General features: G+C 39.8%; 2 protein-coding genes across 8 annotated transcripts in view; one reads left to right on the top strand and one right to left on the bottom strand.

Annotated features, from left to right (window-relative positions):
• The window catches only part of CTBP2 (C-terminal binding protein 2), a 240759-nt gene that overhangs the window by 147445 nt on the left and 69626 nt on the right, over positions 1–23688 (top strand). Inside the window, exon 1 of one of the 7 annotated variants that reach the window (XM_077350052.1) lies at positions 12783–14847. The exons of 4 other annotated variants lie outside the window; for them this stretch is intronic. In XM_077350052.1, coding sequence (XP_077206167.1) covers positions 13098–14847 — 1750 coding nt within the window. In that variant the 5' untranslated portion in view covers positions 12783–13097. Of the gene's footprint in view, positions 1–12782; positions 14848–23688 lie in introns of those variants that run through there. 2 more of the 7 variants (XR_013233629.1, XM_077350051.1) reach the window with 2 other exon arrangements.
• On the bottom strand, positions 783–23028 carry LOC143842726 (uncharacterized). Its single transcript, XM_077347889.1, has 6 exons — positions 22750–23028; positions 18191–18302; positions 9325–9395; positions 6365–6463; positions 4729–4861; positions 783–949 (listed from the first exon to the last, which is right to left on the bottom strand). The coding sequence occupies exons 3-6, from the start codon at positions 9364–9366 to the stop codon at positions 783–785; spliced, it is 441 nt and encodes a 146-aa protein (XP_077204004.1). The 5' UTR covers positions 9367–9395; positions 18191–18302; positions 22750–23028.

The following is a 23688-nucleotide window of genomic DNA, read 5'->3' as shown; positions in this document are numbered from 1 at the left end:
ATTAATACTAATAACATTTGGTATGTCAGAAGCAAAAAATGTGGCAAAGATGTTCATTATAAGAAAGATAAAGGTAAAGGTAAAGGTATCCCCTGTGCAAGCACCGAGTCATGTCTGACCCTTGGGGTGACGCCCTCCAGCGTTTTCATGGCAGACTCAATACGGGGTGGTTTGCCAGTGCCTTCCCCAGTCATGACCGTTTACCCCCCAGCAAGCTGGGTACTCATTTTACCGACCTCGGAAGGATGGAAGGCTGAGTCAACCTTGAGCTGGCTGCTGGGATTGAATTCCCAACCTCATGGACAGACAGCATTTCTGCCACTTACCACTCTGCGCCACAAGAGGCTCTGATATAAGAAAGATACAATCCACAAAACACTGCTTATTACTTAATTTTGAAGAGTCCTATGCAAAATAATTATTTATGAAAGGATATTCCCTATAGCTTAGTATCTCCACTGTCAGTCTAGACAGTATACTTAATTTTATTTACTTAAGAGATGAATTGAAAGTGGAGCTGGGAGTGACAATGTCAGACTTTCTAATGTGTTTGCTGATACTTCTTTCTCACGAAAGAAGTGGTGGTCAGCTCATCAAAGTTTTACAAGTAGTAGCCAAAAAAAAAAAACATCCCAGTGTCATTTAATCATCAGTAGTTTCAGTCATGTCTTATGCAGATGTACCTACGTCTCAAGACTGAATAATGAGCAGATTTTATGAATTCTGTGAGAAAAGTAACTAAGGCATGAATAATAAGATATAAATATTGGTGTAGAAGTTCTTCATTTATTTTTGCAAGAGGCATCTTCATCAGATACACAAGGTTCTAGGCTATGAAAATCATTTGTTAGCCTTCTGTGTGCTATAGGATTCTTAGTAGCTCTTGCCATAGCAGACTTGCGCACTGGTATTTCATCCTCTGTCTGAAGATTTTGTACCATTTTTTTTGCTGCAAGAATTATTTAGTGAAACTCTATTTTCTCTGTCCCCCCTCCACCATCCCTCAACACTTCTAAGTTTGCCATGAATTATTTAGCCATCAATTGAGAGTAGGCTGATACTGGTGATTGTTTTGCGCACACAGGCCTCCAGTGAAACATGTTATTGATACCAATATCCCTTGGTAAGCAGTATTCTCCATAAGGCGGGAGCCAATTTCAAACACAGAGAACTGGTGCTTGGAGGGTGGAAAAAGTAGTCTTCATTTCATCATGTAATACAGAAAAATGTAAAAGCCATTCCACCTGTCAGTTTAATTAACCCAGTCAAAATAGGGTTAATTTCTCCAGAACATAGTGGAGATATACATCCTTTGTAATCCTGAAAAAAATGCTGACAACTGCCAGAGTTGTAGGAGGGGAAAGAGTGAGCTGTGTCTCTACCCATCAGATAGCCATAAATATGCAGGTGTAGAGCTCTATCTCATATCTAAAACAGACTTTGAACCTGACTTAAAAGCATTCCATCAGGCAGCTTTGGATTTTTCAAAAGCCACCTTTCCAGTTTGAAGTTTGCTATCAGATGTGGTTGTTAGCTGTACAAGAAACTTACAAGGATCAGAGGACAGACCTACTAACAGAGCATTAGTTGCATTTGAAGTTTAGATTATTTTCCTCTGAACAATGAATTTTACAAGTTTTTTTTCTCCATATTTTTTTCTGCCAAAATATTTTTGCTAATCTGTAAAGGTACAGTTTACATAAAACAAAAAATCCATTTGTTGCCTGCAAAGAACATTTGCAATTTTAATTATACTGAAGGGACTGAATGCTGTCATACAACACCAGCAACAGGCTTTTACAACTACAATTCAGATATTTACAGATGCGACAGACTAACTAAATGCAATTAAGAGACGCTTTAAAAATAATACTAAAATACTTTCTCGTGGCTAAGGTTGACAGGATTTCAATTTACTGCAAACTTTTGACTTTTTGTTTTGATTGATAGTTATTATGTGGTCATAATTTAGAATGATATGGCTCTTCGTATGAGATAACATGTCTTAAAATATAACAGTCCAGATAAAGAATACTTTGATTTCATATCCAGCAGAATGGATTGCAAATGAATTATTTAATATCGCCCCAGACATAATATGTACATTCCACTTTTAATGAATTTCCTCATCCTGGAATTGCCCTGTGTTAGACAAAATGGTCAACCATTTGTGCAGATCATATAAAATGAGGTTGCTGATTGTATTGGTGTAATGGAATACCTTATCTAACTGAAGAGTGGATCAAAAAGCTTTCTTGCTATGGAGAGATTTTATAGATAAAAAGTCTCTAGAGGGTGCTGTATGCCAAGCCCAAAGCTGTTGACTGCCCCTGGAGCATGTGCTCCCGTACAACAGCACCCTCACCCTCAGTTCCTGTTTTGCCCCTGAAGAAGTTGGTTGTGTTATAGCTCACTCTTATTTGTTGATATTGGAACCTTGGTGAGAAGATTCCTCATTTACTATAGCTTAGAAGACTTTATTTAAGTGTGTCAGATGTGGTGCTAAGATGCCCCAGATGGATGAACATGAGTATTGTCTGTTTGGGAGAAGAACATTCTGTGCTCATGCTTGTAAGCTAAGGGCAGCTTTGTGGGAGAAGGCATTGCAAGGTTCAGAGCTTTCATCTAAGTCAGCTCTTTCAGAAGCCACAGTGGAAAATATATCTGATTTGACCTGCTTGGCTCTGTTCCCAGGTTTGATGTTGACTTGGTTCTGACCAAGCTTAAGGCCAAGTCGGAGCAGCCTATTAGAAAGGCTAAACCTAACAAGGACAATCACCTCACTTGAGCAGTCAGTTATGAGCACTCCACCAGAACTGAGACTACTATGTATGGCCCATCTATATAATTCCCTCTGGTTCTGAGATCTCCAGTTTATTGGTGTCGGATGCAGAGATTGAATCAGAGATACCTGTGCATCAGCTTCCTATATTGGAACCAGAACATATTGGCCGTCACATGTATACCCTGGACAGGATTCCATGGATTCATGGGAAAATCAAGGATCAGAATGTCGGGACTTTGATTATTATTCACAGGCTAGCTGTTGGCAGTCTGTTCCAGGGTAATTTAGGCCTATTGTGCCTAGACCTCAGGCAGAGTATGGGGCAGAGTTGGCTCGTTTCCATGCATCAGATTCGATCCCTGATGAAGGATGTGGAGATCAGTTGTCTACAGAGGATTTAAGAGTTTATGGGGAACAGATGGTTCAGATGGCAAAGTCATTGGAAATTGAGGTGAGGACTACAGAGCACAAGACTGAGTCGCCTCTATTCTGATTCTCTGGGATGGAAGCATGGAACATCAAGTTCAAATTCACTTAGTGAACAATTTTTTAAGCTTTTGTTGGCCAAAGATCCTTCTCGCTCCAGACTTTTAAATAACATTTTGTCACGTTATTCCATCCCAGATGACCTGTTAAACTCTTCAGGAGATAATAACCAACTCAGAGACTGGGTATTTATCTCAGATACCTTGATTGATAGATCATTAATCCTGCAATCTAAAAGTTCACCCTGGTACAAATTATTCAAAACAAACCATTTGAGATCTTCCTATCTAGTCTATCTTTCAACTCATAGTCTCAGAGTAGCTTTTACCTCCACGCGATTTCAAACAATGCCAACAGCTGTACTGAGTGGGCGATACCATAAAACACCAAAAGATCAATGCTTCTGTATTTGTGGAGCTTTAGTCATGGAGGATCTCCCACATTACATTCTCACTTGCCCATTGTATACAGATTCTAGGGCCAAATTTCTAGCTGGTCTACTAGATGGGCTAAATGATAAATCTGACCAGGAAAAATTTGTGTTTTTGTTAGCAGATACTAATTCATTTGTTTCTAACAAAATGTCATTATTTGTCCTTGCAGCAAAGAAAATAAGGGCCAGAGTGGTGCTGCAGAGAGCAAGTACCTAGAGGAGCTTTAGGATAGGTGGACATATGTAGTCTGGAAATGTTTTTATGATGTTGTGATTGTTGTCTGAGATTGCACATTCTTTTTATTAGTGATTTGAAATGTTTTAAATCCTTTTATATTTTCCTTTTGTATTGTAATGGCCTATGGCTACATACAATAAAATCTGACTTGACTTGATTCTCTGGGAATCACTGACTTCCCTATACTAGAGGATTTGGAAGAATTGAGTGTTGATATCTGGCAAAGACCTGCTTTGATTCAGCCTACATCCAAGAGGGCTAAACATTTTTACAAGGTCAAGAAAGAACCATTTAATTTTCCTTCACATCTACCCCCTTCTTCAGTGAAGGAAATGCAACCAAAAGGGAGGGTGTGTGTATCAAAAGCTGAAGGAACTTGGCAGAAAACTTTATTCCTTTGTGGCCCATGGGTTCAAGATTGCAAGTTACCAGACAGTTATAGCTGGATATCAGCTACTTTTGTGAGAAAGGGTGATCCCTCTTTTTGAAATTCTTTCCAGAAAGATTGGCCTTAGGAACAAGTTTATCTCTTGTTGAAGTTTTACATGTCACCAGAGATAATTTTCCCAGTATGTTTCCCCAAGCTGCGTCAGAGGGAGAAAGACATTTTAAATGTGAGATCACTTTTACTTTGTTTATTACAAAGAACAGTAGAAATTAGGAAAGAGCCTTCTTTATTTCTCTATTTATTTGGCTCTATTAGAAAGAAACAAGCACCATCATAGAGTAGCATCCTCAATTAGAAGATGTAACAGTATGGCAGGGAAAGAGTGTCCCTTAACCTACAAGGCTCATTCCACAAGGGCAATGGCATAATCCGCAGCCTTTCTGGATGGAGTTCCACTGTTGGAGGTCTGCAGAGTAGTAGCATGGTCCTCAGCTGAGACATTTGTTCATCACTATGTGTTGGACTTGCAGCCTAGACGAGAAGCACAAGTGAGGAAAGAGGTGTTGCACTCTTTGTTTAAATAGGAGCATGTACCCGCCTCCAGGTGAATAGCTTGCTAGAATCCCTATGTGTGAACTGCACAAAAGATTAATGATGAAAACATAGTTGATTATCTGTAACTGTTGTTTATCAAGTATTTGAGTGAGAGTGAGGGCATTGCTGTGTGGGGGCACATGCTCCATGGGTGGAATCAGCAGCTTCAGCCTTCATGCACAGTTCCCTCTAGAGGCCTTTTAGCTATAAAGCCTCTTCATGGCAGGCCTGCTTATGCACAATCCCCATGTGTTCCCACACAGAAGATACTCAAACAACAGTTACAGGTAAGCAGCCCTGTTTTGTATCCACATAGGTTTAATCGGTTACCCCTTAGTGACATTTTTTGTAGCTCTGGAACTGGGTGTCATCCTGTTACCCTTTTAAGTCACCATGTGTCATTGGGTGCATGGCAATCATACAACAGGTGACCTCCTGATACATGTAGTTGCCATTTTGTTTGAGATAAATGTATTTTCCACCTCAGTGTACACATACCTGGACACATTTGGTTAGGTTTTGTGTGTGTGCTGAAGCGAGAATGCACATTTCCACTTTGAGACATCACGGCAGCCACGCATTTTTGAAGGATCTTGTGTGTATTCTTCCTCTCACATAGTAGGAAGTAATGATAGAAAAGGACTAATATGCTGATGACATCCAGCTATTTCTTTTGGACGCCCAAAGTGCCTGCTAATTAAACAATAAACTTGTCTTTCAGGTAGAGGGCAACCACACTGAAAACTGGCTGAGAAATTATTCCTTGTGTGCCCCTACTGTACACCAATGATGCTTTAGTCTTGTCTGGAATCAATTTCATTTCATGAGGCTAGTCCAGGGGTAGTCAAACTGCGGCAGGAGCTCATGGGAATTATAGTCCATGGACATCTGAAGGGCCGCAGTTTGACTACCCCTGGGCTAGTACATTATATCTAGTCCAGTATAGTAGATGTGCCACTGGATCAAACAGACTCCTCCCCTGCCTTCTGACCGTAGGTCACAGATAGGATTGATACTATTTGACCATAGTGTCTTGGATACCCATCATGACCAGCTTGTCCAGAAGTTTGTGATGATTAGTGGTTCTTAAATCTTATCAGGTGGTGCAAAAATAATTCTTCAGAGTGGCCAATACTAGATCTAAGCCAGATTTAAATGAGTACAGGACTGCAGCAGCTTTGCGACACTTTGTTAGTAAATTTAAAAAATGGTCTGATTGCATTTATATCTCTTTCTTGATCAATTAAGCACAAGAGCACTCAGATCCTTATAGAAATACAGTCACATTGAATATAGCAGTTCAAGTTAAAACTGCTGTGATTGTAGTTAGTAACACTTGGCTCTTCTTGAGTGAAGGCTCCCCATAGATTTAAGTGGGCCTTCCTGGACTTGCAAATGGTGCAAAGGTTCCAAATCAGGCAGATGTGCAATCATTCTTACCAGAGCGAGTGATATTCTTCTTTCTTCCAGTTCACAGATGCTTTCTATGCACATGTTGCTCCCTTGTCTTGCATCACCCACGTCAGGGCACAGGGGAATCTTTGTGACAAGATTTAGAGTGCGAGATAGACATGAAACGAGCTGTGCAGATAAACATCTTGTACATCGCATTTAGTGAAGTGTAAAACAAGCGAATAAAACCCCAGAAGCTCACTGAGCATTACCCAGCAGTGCAAGGTTTATAACAGAGGAAAGAAAATATCATTTCGCTTGGAGTGTTGGGCTGCTGAGACACAAATTGGAGGCCTGTTTTTTTTCATGTTGTATGTTAAGAAGCTGATCTTGAATCTGTTCAATCATTACATGAATTCTGTGTATGAACAGTTGTGCTGTCCCAAACCTGATGAAATTAAATTGAGATTCCTCTTCTCTAGCTATGACAGAATTCAAGGTAATCCTGTAAGGCTTGTGAACCAATTGGTACAAATTTTATATAATGTGTTGGATGTAATTAACTTATGAATTACATTTATGTCAACAGTTTCTGAGTAACAGTCATTCCATTAAATTTTGAAGATAGCCTACACCCTCATTAGAAAAAAAAGTTTAGATCTTCAAATATCTGATATTGTGCCTAGAAATAATTATATTTGAAATATAGGTTAGGTTTCATATTATGTATAATAATGGCTCCCTTGTTCTTAAAGCATTTTATGTTAAAGAATCTTCCTCTGCAGTCATTGGGAGTTGCTAGATAATCTACTTATCAAAATCAAAAGCTGGTACTCTTGAGTCTGTACACACAATTACTTCTGTTTCAGTGACACGGGTCTGGGTCCTGCTTCAGTAATTTAATATCTCAAAAATACTGCAAAGTTGGAGATAATTCTTGTTGGGAAAGTATATTTCCTTTAAAAGCCAAGAACCAACAGAGGCTGGAAAATGCTGTAAGAAAGTAGTTATGCTATTTATAACACTGTCCAAAAAGTTTGTGGCCTTTATATATTGTTTTTATATATGTCTTCCGAAATGTCTGCTTTCACTAACGAACCTATCTTTTCATGAGCTTAAAACATATATACAAAAACTGTGTGTTCCTGGGAAGTCAGATCACATATTTCATGCTGGGATACAAGTGAACTCCATGAATACCACAATTTTGCCAGCAAGTTTCAGAAACCTCGGGTAACTTATAAGAGTATGTAACACAAAAAAGTAAAGGCGGGGAGAATCTATAATGAAGACACTTTTATTGATTGTCTTATCTTTAAAGGTGTTTGTGTGTTGCTCCAGTAACACTGCTTTCTACCATGCCATCAAGACCATGGAAGGAGCTAACAATGGCATCCCCCCCCCCCCATGCCAGCACTGCCATTGGGCCAAGCACTAGCATGAATTGCTACTGTGTGAGCCATATTGCTTTTGTGGTGTGGGAAGGCATAGTAGTTCTGTTCCAATAGTTTTCAGTTGGCTTCGTTGGGCTTAGACCCCAGTAATTCTGCCCAGATTGCACTATGTATACCCTAAAATAATGCAAGATTCCAGCCATAGAACCGGAAGATTAATGCTACTTTTGTCTCTAATATAGTGATATAGAAAGATATGCTACTAAATCCAATTAATAACAGAGCTTTTGAGGCAGCTTGGGCCTGGGTAGAGGCCACTGCTGGTGAGGGCATAAGGTGAAAGAATATGTTGCTGGTTTCTCAGTAACTTTTTACTTGGAAGAAAATTGTGTTTTACTTCGAACATGTACAAATGCTATTCTGGTAATTGAGCATCACCGCCAAAAAAGCCCTTAGATTATACTAATACATTAAGCTTCTCAGTAAAAGCCTGTAATGAATAATTATTCAGCTTTATACAGGAATCAATGTTCTAAGAATTATTAATAAAGTAAATTTCTCCTGTTTAATCTAGATGGTGAGCTTTTATCAAGAGCTCCATCTTTTACCATGTGGAATCAATTTTGAACTGAAGATCTAACAATTTTTGATACACTGTTTTGAAAAGTCTTGAAGAATTACTTTTTGGAGCTTCTTTTTGGAGCCTGAGTACATCTGTTCTGGGAAAGCCATACTGTTTCATTCACACTTTATTTCAAAATCAGTTGTTCAGTTTGTGTTCTACATGTGCTTGTCCTCCATATTCTTAACATCTGAATTTCGATGCCAACAGCATGCTATACCTGTGCTCTCCATTTAACACTGTGCAGGTATATCCCCTCCCTACCATTCACTCCCAGTAGGATTTAAGAATTGGGAGCAATTTATGTCTCTACAGCCACTAGCTTAATAAATTTAAGTAGTATTGCATACTTCTCAAGTGCAGTGGCATAAATTTGTTTGAGCATATTGACCTGTGGATTTTAATTTAAAATATACTTCAATTTTTAAAAATTCATGTCTCCAAATTTATACTGAGTCTTTCTGTCTTGATAAGGACTAATAGGGCTGCTAGCAAATTAAAAAGACATTAAAATCAACCAAAATAGATAATTAAAACAATTACTACCAGGACTAAAATGTAGTAGTAGTAGTAGTAGTAGTAGTAGTAGTAGTAGTAGTAGTAGTAGTAGTAGTAGTAGTAGTAGTAGTAGTAGTAGTAGTACAAAAGCATAAAAATGGCAATGAAAACATTGGACAGGAAAGGAGGGATTACTGAAGGAATTAAAACAAAACAAATCAAAGTCTTTACCCTCTGGCAAATGGTAACAGAAGGGGACAGGAGTCTCCCCGGGGAGAGGGTTCCAGATTTTTTGGTGCCACTGCTGTGAAGTCCCTCTCCCAGGATACCAGCCACTTAATTGTAGAAGGTGGAATCACCCAACGTTCAGCTTAGCCCTGTGAATCTCCTACCCACTTCAGTCATCCTTTCAAATAAGCATCTTTGTGAGAGATCAGACTATGCACAAAATGGCAACCATCAGCCATAATCACAAAGTGTTGGAAGTCAAATACCTTCTCATAATGGAAGGCACCTATTTCCATGGCAGATGCCATAAGTCTTGTGGGAGTTCCTCTTGCTGCAGCTGAAGTGAAGAAAAGCCAGGATTGATTATGAGCTTTGTGAAAGATTTTTTGGGCAATAGGAATATATTGGCAAATATTTATTTATTTATTTATTATTATTTTACAAAATTTGTAATCAAGCCATTAAGTCTTCACAGTGACTACTAAGACAGCTAACAATTTAAACTATACATAATAAAGTCACATGTTAAAATAATTGAAGACCAACACCACCACACAAAAACACATGGATACCAATTGAGATCACACATGGATACCAATTGGAGTAGAGCAAAAAAAGTAGCCATTCCCCTCAAATTAGAAGCATTTCTGCAATGTTTGGATTTATGGCATATATAGTGTTTGCATCCAATTATGCAAAGCAATTTTAATTAATTTGATGAGCCTGTTATGAAAGATGACCTTCATATTTTCCCACAATAGATGGGCCAGGGGCAGGCAGTATAGAAACACCTTTCATGTGAGTTGTTTTCTCTTTTTTTATTATTATTATTATTATATTTATATTTATACCCCGCCTACCCCCGAAGGCTCGAGGCGGCTTACATAAACCCGTCCCCTAAAACCATAAAATGACAATGAAAACCAATGATTTACAATAATTGTAACAGCGATGGCGTAGCCTACTCATTTGCTCTCCGCATCCTCATCTACGGTGGGGGGTGACGCTCTCTACCACCAGTTTGTGAGGGGGGGGCTGATCTTCTTTCCGCCCGGCCTCAGTTATAAGCCTGGCGGAAGAGCTCCGTCTTACAGGCCCTGCGGAATGCTGGTAATTCCCACAGGGCCCTCAGCTCTTCCGGGAGCTCATTCCACCAGGTTGGGGCCAGGACCGAAAAGGCCCTGGCCCTAGTCGAGGCCAGGCGGGCTTCCTTGGGGCCGGGAACGACCAGTAGGTTTTCTTTTTTCGCAACCCAGATGGATCCAAAAACCCTATATTTATTTTAAATCTTACTTCTCTTACTGTGTGTGACAAAATACTTTTGAAACTGAGGACTTCAAAAGGATTTTGAAATAGGAACTGGTGATGGGGTAGAAATCATCTGTTTATAGATGTCAGACATTCTACTAGGTATGTCGAAGCCGGGTTTTAACTGTACTAAAATTAAATGAAGGGAAACAAGATCAAGGAATAGTTGAAGAGTGGAAACAAAAAAAATGTGATCTTTCTTTTTAAAAAACGAGGTAAGTCCTCCACTACAGTGGTCGCCAATACCCGGTCCGGAAACCGGTACCAGTCCGTGGATCAGCCAGTACTGGGCTGCGGCTCCTCCTCATCCTCCTCCCTGGCTGCTGCCTCAGGGGCTGCCCTGCCACTCTGCTGCCAGCTCACCTTTGGTGCTCACCAGTGGCCGTCATGGCTGGGGCTCCCCCTCGACATGGCACTGCATGGTACTGCGCAGCTGCTGCTGGCAGTGCCCCCCAGCGGGCAGCAGGAAGTCAGGGGCGCCGGCGGGAAAGCAAGTGGAGCAGGGGCTCAGGTGACAGCGACGTCCCTCAGCAAAAGACTAACCCCCCCCCCCCCCGGGCTCAGTAAAATTGTCAAGCATTGACCGGTCCCCGGTGATAAAAAGGTTGGGGACCACTGCTCCACAATGCCTCTATGCACAAAAACCAATAGCTTGGTACCTGTGCTCTCATAGACCATTTATGCACTGGAGGTTTCATGCCGGGCTGCAGGCTGGAGTTTTAGGCATGGCAAGTTGCCCCACCTCTTTCTGCACCCACACAGGGGAGCATTTTGCCCTGATTTGTGCTCCTGCAGCGGGCTGGGGCACTGAAGTTCCCATTGCGTAAACTGTCATAATGAAGCATGGGCTATTAGATCTGGTGCAAGTAGCTGTTTGTCTCACAGGGCAGGGGCTTTTAGTTAACTGCCAATCAGATATTTTCTAATACTACTATAGTGAGAATAATCTATAGAGGTCAATTTTAAAGTGTATTGTTTTTGGATATAGATTTCTTAGCGTGGGTTGAAGAGTATTTGTGCTGTTTCCTGCAGTAAAGAAATGTAGGGATTACTAAGACATCCTGTCTGTATTTGGGTCAGAAATATAGCCCAGAGTTATTTGTATGATAGAAGCATTAGACTGTATTAGAGACTTAGCTATCATAATAACACAATACGCCTTCATGTGATGCCTGGGGCTTCAAACGTTTTATTGTGGATTAGCCCTGAAAAATGCACAAGCTGACCTCCTATAAAAACAAGGTGACTCTTATTACCATAGTGTTTGCCTGCCCAGGTATTCCAACCTAACAGTTGTATGCATGTCAGTGAACGTTATGGATAGGAAGATATTATAGATCCATCCATTTTCTGTGTAAAATATTAATATTTTACAGTAAACGAATGTTGGTTTAAAATAACCTCCCTCCCCTCCCCCCGCTTTTGTTATAACTGTGATTTATGACTGACTATTGCCACTCAATACCTTCAGAAGTTTGTTGGGGTTTATAAAGTAATTATTGTAATCTCCTGCAATTTTATCAAAGTAGGGAAATGGCTAGGAGACGTCAAAATAACACCTCCTATAAAATCCCTTTTCTTTTTAATGTAAATATATAATCCACATTAATATTGACATGATGCAAAATATAATAACTGCATATAGTTTTGTGTGTGTGTGTAAATAGTATGCTAGAGGATAATAGGTAAATCCTATTCCTCTCTTTCTTTGTACTTGGTAAAACTCAGGTTTTAGAGTCTTTGATCCTCCGTCTTCTGTGACCTTTTCTTAGGGTTTAAAATTATAAATTCCAGATTACACCTCTGCAATTTTCTTTCCTGGGATGATGAAAGGATTTGAGAATTATGGTAATAATGTGAAGGATCTTTTTGGAGAATAATTAATAGACCTAATTTGAAACTGGCCTTTTTGCAGCCTCCCCCATAATTTAAAAATAAATCTAGTGTTCATAAAGGCAGGTAGCTTGTTTTTCACATTGATGTGGTATACTTGCTTGTTTTGATTCAGCTTTCTTTTGGACCAACATGTCTGCTCCTATTTAATTTCTCCTTAGTTCTGTGCGGTGGATTAGCATTTCATCAGGATGGATTAAGACTGCATTGACATTGAAGCTCCATACTCCCCCCCCCCTCCCTGCCCCTCCTCGCCCCCGGTTAGAGATTCCTGCAATGGGAGAGGTATAATGCTAAGAAAATGTCATGCATAGACAACGTATATAATATGTAATATGTGGAATTTATCAGAAGAAGAATTTATACTTCAGGGTTATTTGATGGGCTGGCACAGTAGGTTGCATCAGGCTAAAATGGTGTCACATGGAACAAAGCTTTAGGGGTTTTATTTAGCCTTTAATCCTCGCACACTGTTTGACTAGTTGTCCATGTGAGCAAGTCATTCCGTGCAGGAAGGGATAAACCATCTGGATTAAGTACAGCAACCGTTTTTTGTGTCTGAATTGCACAGAAAAGACCTTTCCATTCGGCTGTTTTTGGAGCCAGGCTGAATTACTGTTTGGTCTTTCTGTGTTCTCTCTACTAAAGTTTCGAAGAATTAATAATTAAGCTAACTCTGAAACAGTAAACCACCTGTTGAGCTGTTTCCTGAAGCCACAGCGGGATTCAGATACAGCACATTTGTTTTTTTGTTTTTTGTTTTTTTTTATGCCTGTAACAGAAGATTCAACAAGAGAGCTTGCTTGTCCTTATTTAAGCAGAATATTGCTCTGTCCTAATGCCAATTCCAAGCAAGCACATTGGGCGTTCTCAGAGCTGGGATGCTGCAGGATGGTATGAAGGCAACTGGGAGAATGAAAGTTCATTTGATTACCAAAGACCTTCAGGGAGGAGGAATTCTTTAACCTACGGTGGTGAGGGAGTATGGTATGAACAGCCAGTCCATAGACCGCACGATATCATCTTGCAGGGAAGTAGTGAACTGAAGCAAGAGCCATATTCATACCAGGAGCCAGTTTTTAACCAGGGTCCTTTAAGGAAAAGTTCTGTACCTGACTTTGTTTACTACGACCGGCATTCTGGAATGTCTTCCCGAAGTTCATTGCCATCTCAGGATTACTACAGTGACCCATCCTTAGCTGCTAGATCTCCTAAAGATCCACGCTACTATAGAGACCACATGATTAACAGAACATTACCGAATTATGGCATGCCCAGCAGCAGATTGGCTTGGGACCAGATGCAAGGACGGTCACCTGCCCTACATGAAGCCAGCCGGATGTATAGAGACACTGCAACTAAAATGGTTCCTGAGGCACAGAGGATTAGAAACAGAGATCCTTCTCCAGCAAGGTATGGTGTTGAAGCTTCCACCCCAAGATACGGAGCAGAACCTCTAACATTTTCCAACAGGCCGGTTTATAATGACACCGTGGACAGATCGATGGATTCTGCAGTTAGTAGGCAAGCTGCCCCAACATGTTTGGTAGTGGATCCAAATTCATCTACAGCTCCTGATGGAAGTGTAGTTCTACCTTCTGCACCCGTAAATTGTGGCTATGGACACATCAGAGAGACCATCAATGCAAAGGTTCCTTACGATGGCTATGAAACAGTTACAGCCTCTTCTCATACACAGATGCCTGCATCTTTCCCTGGTCAGGACATTAAAAGAAATGTGGATCCAGATTTCTTAACATTTCTGCGTTCTGAAGGAGTATCTGAAAGCACGCTCAATGCCTTGCTGCAGCAAGGGTTTGATTCTCCAAGCCTACTAGCTATGATGGAGGACAACGACATCAAGTCAGTAGCTCCAAATCTAGGGCAAGCAAGGGTACTTTCTCGAATTGCCCATACCTACAAAGCAGAAATTAATTTGCAGAGACAGGAAAGAAAGAACGCCATCCTTCGTCCCAGGCACAGATCTAACAGCTTTAGTCACCGAGGTGAACTGCTTCAGAACGAGTATGGGATGCACCCTATGGCAGATGGTACCGCATTGCACCAGCCACCTCCTGTGTCTATGCAGCCCGTCTCCCCAAGAGTAGCAGAACTTACACGCCGTCCGTCTAGTGCTCCAACACAGCACCTTCTGGAAACTGCAGCTTACCCTGCATCAGGTTTAACTCATCAAGGCACTCCTTTTCTTCCCAGTTCTGGATACAGTGCTCCTGGGCCATGTAATATGCACACTCGTCCAGCGATGGGCTATTCTTTTCCATCTGGATTATCCATGAGCGCAGTACAGACAAACCCTCATCCGAGTCCCAAAACAGCATATTCAACCACATACACAGTCCCCATGGAGCTGATGAAGAGGGAAAGAAATCCTCCGTTGTCTCCAATGCAGAGTCCTCATAATAGCCCTCAACTCCTTCGAAAGCAAGCATCCCAAATGGAGCCCAACTTAGTGCCGGTGGGACCCATGCAGCACTCTCCTTTTCCTATGCAGCATTCACCTTATCAGAAACAAACAAGGCGCACAGGGCCACCTGTCATTGTTTCCACAATGGCATCGCCTGAACCAAGTAATTATTTAAAAATTTATGTTCAGTAGGTCTGTTTTTAATATTCAGTGTTCATCTAGTTTTAGGAGTAAATTACCTAATACGTAGCCATTTGCACCAAAAATTAATTGAGGATGTCCACATGCTTTACAGATGTATTTAGTCGCTCTAGTTGCAGAGGGGGGATTGCATACGATTTCATTAGGAGTTTTTCATTTGGTCATACCTCATGAAAGTGACAGGTATACCGTATCTTCATTCCACAATGAATTTTTCTGTTTCTATTATTTGTAAAGAGCGTAAGATTAGACACTATAGACTTTCTAGGCAATTAGGCTGAAGGGTTTCATTTTTAAACTGACTTCTCCCAATTGTTATCTCACAAATGTGTTTCTCAGGGGAAATGGTTAGTGTTTCTTTGATGAATGTTATCAAATAACTAATGATGTGATCCTGTAACTGCCTAACTTAGATGATTATTGCTCCCTCCTCCTTTTTTTTAAAAAGATAGGTTGAGTCAAATGAGAATAGGTTAGGTTTTTTTTTTTACTAGATGCACCTGTGAATATAGAAGCAGTTAATATATAGGTCTGCATTTACTGCTAAAGCCAATCATTAACCACTAAAGTGATAAAGATGTGGAATTGCTTCTCTTTTTGAATTGAAATTCCTTTCCTTCTTGCTCCTGGATACATAATCTGGTGAAAGCCTAAAGTGATGAAAGCTGGGCAAATAGTAAGGAATTGCTTTTCTGAGGTTTAAAAACAAAAAACAAAACCAATCGAATCTGTGGAGCACTTCTGAATAAACCCCAGTGAAGAGGCTACAGTCCCTCAGGTTATTGAGTTGTGTGTTAGTAAATATATATGAGTTGTCTCACTCCACTAGGGCACAAAAAGTTATTTGTAACTAAGACGGCTCAAAAACATATGCCATTGAAATATGGTTCATTTACTTCTGAGTAAGTATTGGCGCTGAGCGGCACATTCAAAAGCATAGAACAAAAGCAAACTAACAAGAAAATCTATAACCATTTTAGATACAATAAAGAATATCTAAGTTCGGATGGTATCAGACATGTGCTTAAGTATCTTCTGTTGAGATAAAGAGACTTCAGAATGCTTGACTGTAACTTGGTTGTGGCACAAAAGTAAGCCATTAATATCCATCAAGCTTTTGCCTATAAATGACGGTGAGACACTGCAAAGCTGAAAATACCGTATTAATTTTTAAAAGGAACTGACAAATTGCTCACAAGTCCCATCTACATGACTTTCAGATTTTGAATATAGATTCCTTTTAAGTTAGATGTTATGATGGTTTCTGTTTATCAGAAATAAATACATAAATAGCTTGAATAACAGAACATACACATGGAGTGATTTTTCTTTACTAGAAGCTTGTTTAAAAAGTAGAAAAGGGAAAAATATGAAAAAGACAGAATGCTTCATTATGAATATGAAAATTATTGCTTTGCTTAAATGCAATTCTGCTGGTGTTTTGATTAAATGTTGAAAGGAAGAATTCCTGTAAATACTGTCAGGGTAACTACCTCTAATTTGGATGTAGTTTTGAAGAATTTTCAGAATGAATGATTTCTGTCTAATTTTGTTTAAGAATTAAGCATTCATCATGATTTATGGTTCAGTTCAGGAGGGGAGAAATGAACATTTTGTTGCCATTATCTGGCGATGCCTCTTTAATTTGTAACTTAACCTTATCTCAGAAACAGATAAAATAGAGCTAAAATAAAAAAAAAACAAAAACCAACAGTGATCAGGTGCAGCCATAAAACATACTCATTGTTAACACAGACAATTTTTTAATCAGGGGTTTGTGTATTCGTAAGGTGAAAAGGTGGGTAGGCACTCTAAATGGGCTTGAAGATGGGTTTGCTGCATTCCACACTTTTGATTTCAGAGGAGACAATATTTGCACGCAAGCCTCTTTCCTTGATTTTTCCTTGTGACATGCCTAATTTAAACTTCAGAATCTACAATTCAAAAAACCTATAGCTCTTTTCTTCCTTTTAAACCATTAAGTCTGTTTTAAGACAATGCCAACAATATTGTTGGGATGTGGATCACCCTCCTCCTTGAGTCAAGCATTCTTTCTCTACAACCCAACTCATTTGCATGAGGATGACATTTGTTGCTCCAGTAATTTCATCTGATAATGGCCAGCTTGCAAAGCGGATCTGAAAACATATTCCTTAATTATGTGTTGCCAAGCAACCAGAGGGTTTGGTCATAATCACAGAAAGATTATCTTCCTATTGAAGTCACTGAAAAGGTTTAGCCAGAAGTAGGACCTTCAGCTAAATTTTGCCTCCATTCTTGTTTTGTTCTCTTTCCTCCCCTCTTTAAAGCAATGAAAGAAGGTATTTTTGCTCTTCTTAAAATGTAAACATTAATATGAGAAGTCAAGGTAAGATCCATTGTAAACACAGATGTCAATGAAATGACAATTCTGAGATATCTTAATCATGTCGAAGAAAGGCACACTTTTGTGCAAAAGCATTTTAAAGAGGTATTGGAAAATGTATTTTTAAATTTAAATTGACATACTTATACCTGTGCTAATACAGTTAAAAGGTCATGGTTGGGATGCAAAACAGGCCAAAGATAGGTCATTCATATTTTATGACCTATTTTCTGACAGAGGTAAGATGATACCCTCTTTGAATGCCAGGGATTTATTTTGACCTCACCTTGAAAAAAGGTTACTTAAATCCACAGTGCAAATGTTAGCTTAATCATTGTTGATATTATGTGCTGTTAATTCCTGAATAACATTTTCTAATAGATTAATCATATTTCATTTAATATGCAATTAGGATATTAGAATTTCATTAAGGATTCTTGTCTTTAAAAATCCATTTCCTACGTTTGTGGTTTCATGCAATATATTTTAAATGTTTTTCAATTTGAGCAAAATATACGTTAAAGCTCAGTGGCATTTACATCTGCAGAAAATTATTATTCATTTATACAATCTTACTTAACATTCACACATGTTATATACCGAGTGTCAAAAGTCCATGGATCTCACAATATTAATTTGGTGTAAGGGATGAGCCTATAAACTTGGGGGGAAAGAAAGAAAGAAAGAAAGAAAGAAAGAAAGAAAGAAAGAAAGAAAGAAAGAAAGCTAGTGAAGTTAGCAAGTGCATCTTTTTACTGGATACATTTTAACTACATGTTTCACTGAAGGGGGATGAAGGTCTATTTTCATCTCTCATTGCTTGGCCCACCATTCTCCTTACTGAAAAGTACATGGTTCTTCTATTCTGAAGCAAAACAGCTACAGTATTGATCTTTACTGTTAAGTTATGTTAACTGATTGGCCTTGGATGCTGAAAAACCTTTTGATTGCGGTGCATCATTCCTAGGTGGATCTTCTCTTGAACAGTAAATCCTTCTCCCAGTAAGAAGTCTCTTACAGCTGAGAATAAATGCTGAAGTTCAGTAAAATTTCTGTAAAATTAAGCAGAGCTATATCAGAACTGAAATGTGGAGTTCCATTTGTTAATATTACATATACTTTAGTGGGAACAAAGTAACCCAGCCTGTATATACATACTAGGATCCTGAAAAGGTTGAACAGCAGCAGAATATATTAAATATTAAAGTACAAATATTTATTTTAATCCATGTGCACATATAAAATTTTAAAACATCAACATTAGTCATGCACTATTGCACAAATTCAAAGCATATTGACACATGGATGAATGACAAAAATCCAAACATATTTCAACCTCTGTTGGGGTCTTCTTCAGCGACCTAATATGTAAATACACTCATGTGGTATAATAATGGGGAATTTAGACCAAACAGTAGACACTCTTTGAGAGTCTTCATAATTTACCATTGTTAATTCAGTTGCTTTGCATATACGTGCCTTGAAGACCCAAGCCAGCACAATATATGGAGTTCTATATATGAGCCCCAAAATGTGGTTTCCCCCCTTTAATACAGTTAGGAACCCAAAGGTTGAGCTGCACAAATAATTATAAATTTTAAAAAATATATTTATTACATAAAGTGTACTAATTCAAAATATTCAAGTCATAGTCATCATAATTTTAAAACATTGCATTTCTAACTGCACGTGGAATAGACCAAGATAGAATGGACCAAATGTGTTTCGACCCCGGGTGTTCAAATTATTGTGAGGAATGCACTCATGTATAAAATCAAAATAAAAAGGCTTGCTGGATGGCAAAGAAAAATCTGTTAGGTGCTGCTCCAACTAGCTTTTCTAATCTAAAAGTATCTGATTTGGAGCTCACCTTCTAAAATAGGCACTTCCAGAGGCTGCCAGCTTTTGCCCAGCTCTCAATCATAAGTGTACTGCCATGTGTATCAGAAAAAGCTTTGTCCAGCAAGCGTTAGAGAGAGCCAGGGAGGAGGTGGCCTCACCAAGTCGGCACTGCTAGGGGTGGGTGCAGCCCCCCTAAGAGTAGTCGTGTGGGCTGCAGCAGGGGAGGTGGTGCAGAGAGCATGCCACAGCTGGTGGGTTGTAGCCTGCGGGGGTCGTGGTAGGAGGGCAGCAGCTGGGCGGTGGGCCAAGCCGGCAAGCGTGGCTATCAGAGGGGACCTGGGACTGTGGCCAGACCAGGCCAGACTGGAGGGGCGCACACGTTGGGGTGAAGGCTCCCTCCCCAGGGCAAGGGGGCTGGTGCGCAGCAGCAGAGTCAGGGCTGGTTGAGGCGGCACATGTGTGGGCCAGTTTCTTTGAGTGGTGGGAGCTGTGGAGATAGTTGTCCAAGGCAGGTGGCAGCGTGGGCCACAGCCATGTGCAGGTAGGCAGCCACGCATGCTGCAGGGATGGGTGGTCTTGTGGCCATCACAGGCACCCCTGAAGGACACAAGGGTGGCTGGTGGCACTGATGCTGGGGTCTCCACAGACAACTTTTCCCCCCAGGTCCTTGAAAGGCATAAGGCAGCTGGTAGGGCAGCAAGGTTGGCCACGTCCTGAGACCACGGCTGGCTGGCTCTGCCGTCTCGGAGCCAAGCGCCCTCTGGGGAACCCCAACACACAGGAGCTGTTGGCCTCCTATACAGGAAACTCACAGCAAGGCACAGCTCTCATGGGACAGGGAACTGGCGTTGGTCACTGGTGGGGGACGAAACACGATAGGCTGCCTGTTGGACAAACAGGCAGTCCAGTTGGAGGAGGGGGCATACAGGGGCAGGACAGCCACCCTGAATGGCAATTAAGTGATGAGACCAACTCCTCCCACCAGCCCTTACCAGAAATATTAGTGGTACAGATATTTATTTATTTATTATATTCATATACTATTAAAAATTATTTTTTAACTCAACCTTTGGGCTCCTAACTTTTCTGGTTAGGTTGGGTTTTGGTTTCTCCTTTTGGTTTTGCATTGCCCTCCTTTAAGTCACAAAATACAAAACCTTTAATGACCTCCTTTAATATAGCCAGTATGCAAATCCTTGTTCAATTTGGGCATGCAGGGAGTATGGGTATTCGGTTTGTATGAACACAGAACGTCAAGTAACACCTTTAAGACTAATGATTATTTCAGCATAATAATCACTCCTCACTTCTTCAGGTGCATAATATGATACGAAAGTTGTACGCCACTATTTATAACCGCAATCACAGGGGATGAGGGGGGAAGAGAGGAAGTGTTCCAGCACATAAAGTTTGTAGTAAATCATTTCAAGGGAGTCCATGTACGTGTTGCTACACTTAATTAATGATGAGAGATGCCATAGGTCCTAGCCTATCTTGGGGTTCTGTTACAGAGAGATAATGTTACAGAGAGAGAAATCAAAAGTCATTTCCAGGAAAGTTCTGTGTGAAGCACAAGACAGGGAATAAATTGAATTAGTATAATCGTAACACAATGAGAAAACCCCTAGTAAATCTCTCAAGGATAAGTTATGATGAACTGAAAACCAACTTTTTGTTTAGGGACAGATATGATATACTGGTTAATTTTAAGATTTGTGATGCTGTGCCCAGAAAGATTAAACTGATGTCTAAACAGATTTGATGTTAGATTGGTATCTGTTTATCCTGTCAGGTGGGAACTGACCTATTTGTCTAATGTGGGAAGGCTTAAATCTCCCCTGTGCTGTAGTTCTGATCTAAACTGTGGTCTCTCACAGTACCGTTCTGTAAGAAAGAAATATCTGAGAGGTTCATGTATGAATTCCCATGTTGAGATTCTTTTGGCCGTCATAGCATATTCATTCAAACCAGCTGAACCAGAGTTAACCTGAGTACATTGAAGGATTCTTTTTGTATAGATATTGAAATAATGTGGTGAAGAGATCGAGCTGTTATTTTCCCTTTCTCCCCCTTTCTCTTCCTGCTTGAATGCCCTGTGATTGTTAACCATGGTATAGCACTTACGTTTTGTACTGATACTAATTAAAGATAACATTGAAAAACAGCTTCAATCCCTGGTTAAAAGTAACTATGGTTGAAAGTCAACTATAGTTAGCATGAATCATTGTTAGATTTGATGTAGACCTAACATGACACCATAATTAATTTTTAAGAGACAAAAGGATGGGATTTGCACAAAAAAAGGAGGGAGCCTGTGGCAGACTGCGCCATATATCTTAACTATGTCGTAACCACATTATGTCTGCACTGGACCTGTGAGTCTTGCTTAATTTGCACATTGCCCTGACAGACTATAACCACAAGCAACCTAATGTTAAGTTGGGTGCTGCTCATGCTTGTTATGTCTTACAGTAGTAAAATGAATAATGATAATACAGGCTTCTCAACATAATACAGGTTTCTAAACAAAAATACTTCGATGCAAATGGTTTTCCTTCTACTTAAAATGTCTGAAATGCTGTTTATATAGTGAACAAAGAGCAGACAGCAATTTAATCTTCCTAAATCATATTCCATTTTAGCCATAAATAGAAATGTCATCTCCTTGACTTGTTTATTTCATCTTTCAGATTGTAAAGTGGTCCACAAATTTAAATAAAGACCACACACACACACACACACACACTTATTTATTTATATTTTTCAAACCCGTCTTTCCCATGAGGCTCAGGGAAAGGCAATGTCAAATAATAAAATACAGTAATGAATAACGTTAAATGTACATATTAATTTAAATTAGTTAAAACCATCATATGATTCTTATCTACAGCCTATAATTCTTATGTATGTGTAATTAGATGTAGGTGTATACTTAATTTTTATATCTATATTTCCCCACTGGATATTTACAGTATTTATTGCAAATAATCTCTGAATATGTCTTGTCTTGGAAACCCTATGGGGTTACCATAAGTTGACCGCAGCTTGATGGGACTTTCCACCACCACAAGTTTTATCAGTGATACATGGAGGTCAATTGTGGATTTATACTATAATTAGTGACCTGTGGTGGAATCATGGATGATGTAGACTTTGTTCTGAACAGGATATCAGCTAAAGATTAATTCAAGGCAAGTGTGAAGCAGAGTTGGTTTGCCATTGACTTCCTCTGTACCGTCTTCCTTGGTGATCTCCCATCCAAGTACTGACCCTCTTCAGGTTCTGAGTTCTGATGAGATCAGGCTATACTACACCTTTCCACATGCCATGCAGATATAATCATGCTTATATAGTCTGTAGTTCTACAAGTTTGTGTTCCTCACCTTACTTCCATGCACACCAACAAAGCTTTTGCTGCCTGCACACACACCTTCCACTTTCTTCTCTCAATTAATCTACACATATACTACCCAGAATTTCATATGTTCAAGTAAACACGCAACAGTTACCTGTTGTCATGTCACACAAATACAGTCGGATGCCATGAACCCTGTGAACTAGCGTATCCTGGTCACCCCATTTTCCAAAATTTGAAGAGGCCCAAATAGTCTATAAAATGTGGTGTTAGATAGCTTCCTAGATCTCATTCATTTTTACCTCATTTTAGAACATCTCAGCAGGAACGAAGTAACTTTTTGGACAAAGAATGTATAATTTAAGATGTTGTAGGTAGGCAGTAAGGTGGTGGCTGCCGGGCCTGTCCCAAGAGTCCCCCCATCTTTTACTGACAAAAACTGAGCCTAGAATGCTATGGTAGCTTATCAACAGCCGGGGATGGCTTCTGTTTCTTAAAGCTACAGGTAATCCTTTTACTGTATGGGGCTGTCCACCCCATTGTTTTTTTTTAGATTTCAGGTTTTTATGTGAACCTAGAGCCCTTTTCAGGTTTGTAGAAAGATCTGCCTTGCCCTTTCACACCTTCAGTCACTGGATTTAAGCATCCAAAGATCTGACCCACTTCACTGTAGAATAGGATAATATGTTTGTTTAAATATTTATTGTCTACTTTCTCCCATGGATCAAAGCAATTTACAAATACAAATCTAAAATATTCAAAATAACTCCAAATATGTTCCTCACAAAAAGTCTGCAACCTGAACCCATGAAAATGGTCCTGCAATGTCTCCTCTAAAACACTGAAAAATGGTGTATCCTTCACCACCTGGGAGAGTTCCAAAACATGCAAAATATAGTTTTTTTTTTTTTTTCAAGCATAGAAAAAGCCAGGCAGCTTACCTAAAGCAGGAAAATAGCCAATAGGTGGCACATCGGAACTAGAGGTGTGCATTCAGGTCTACCCAAACCTAAAATATATATGAAAAACTCATTACTAGTATTTTTGGGTATATTTTAGCATCCCAAATGTATCTTGGTGTCCTCAGGAAAATCAAATTAAAATTCCTTAAAACGTTACTAGTTGGGCTTCTATTGCGGTCCTTTTAAATTGCAGAAGACATCTTGAAGATCAGGATCAGCGGGGGGGGGGAGTACTGTGTTTTTGCCAACTTGGGCTGGGGCTGATTTTTCATGCAGCCT

The sequence above is a fragment of the Paroedura picta genome, chromosome 8 (genome assembly GCF_049243985.1).
Source record: "Paroedura picta isolate Pp20150507F chromosome 8, Ppicta_v3.0, whole genome shotgun sequence".
NCBI classification, from domain to species: Eukaryota; Metazoa; Chordata; class Lepidosauria; order Squamata; family Gekkonidae; genus Paroedura; species Paroedura picta.
The sequence above is the reverse complement of the archived record's forward strand: the minus strand, read 5'-3'. Positions and strand labels throughout refer to the sequence as shown.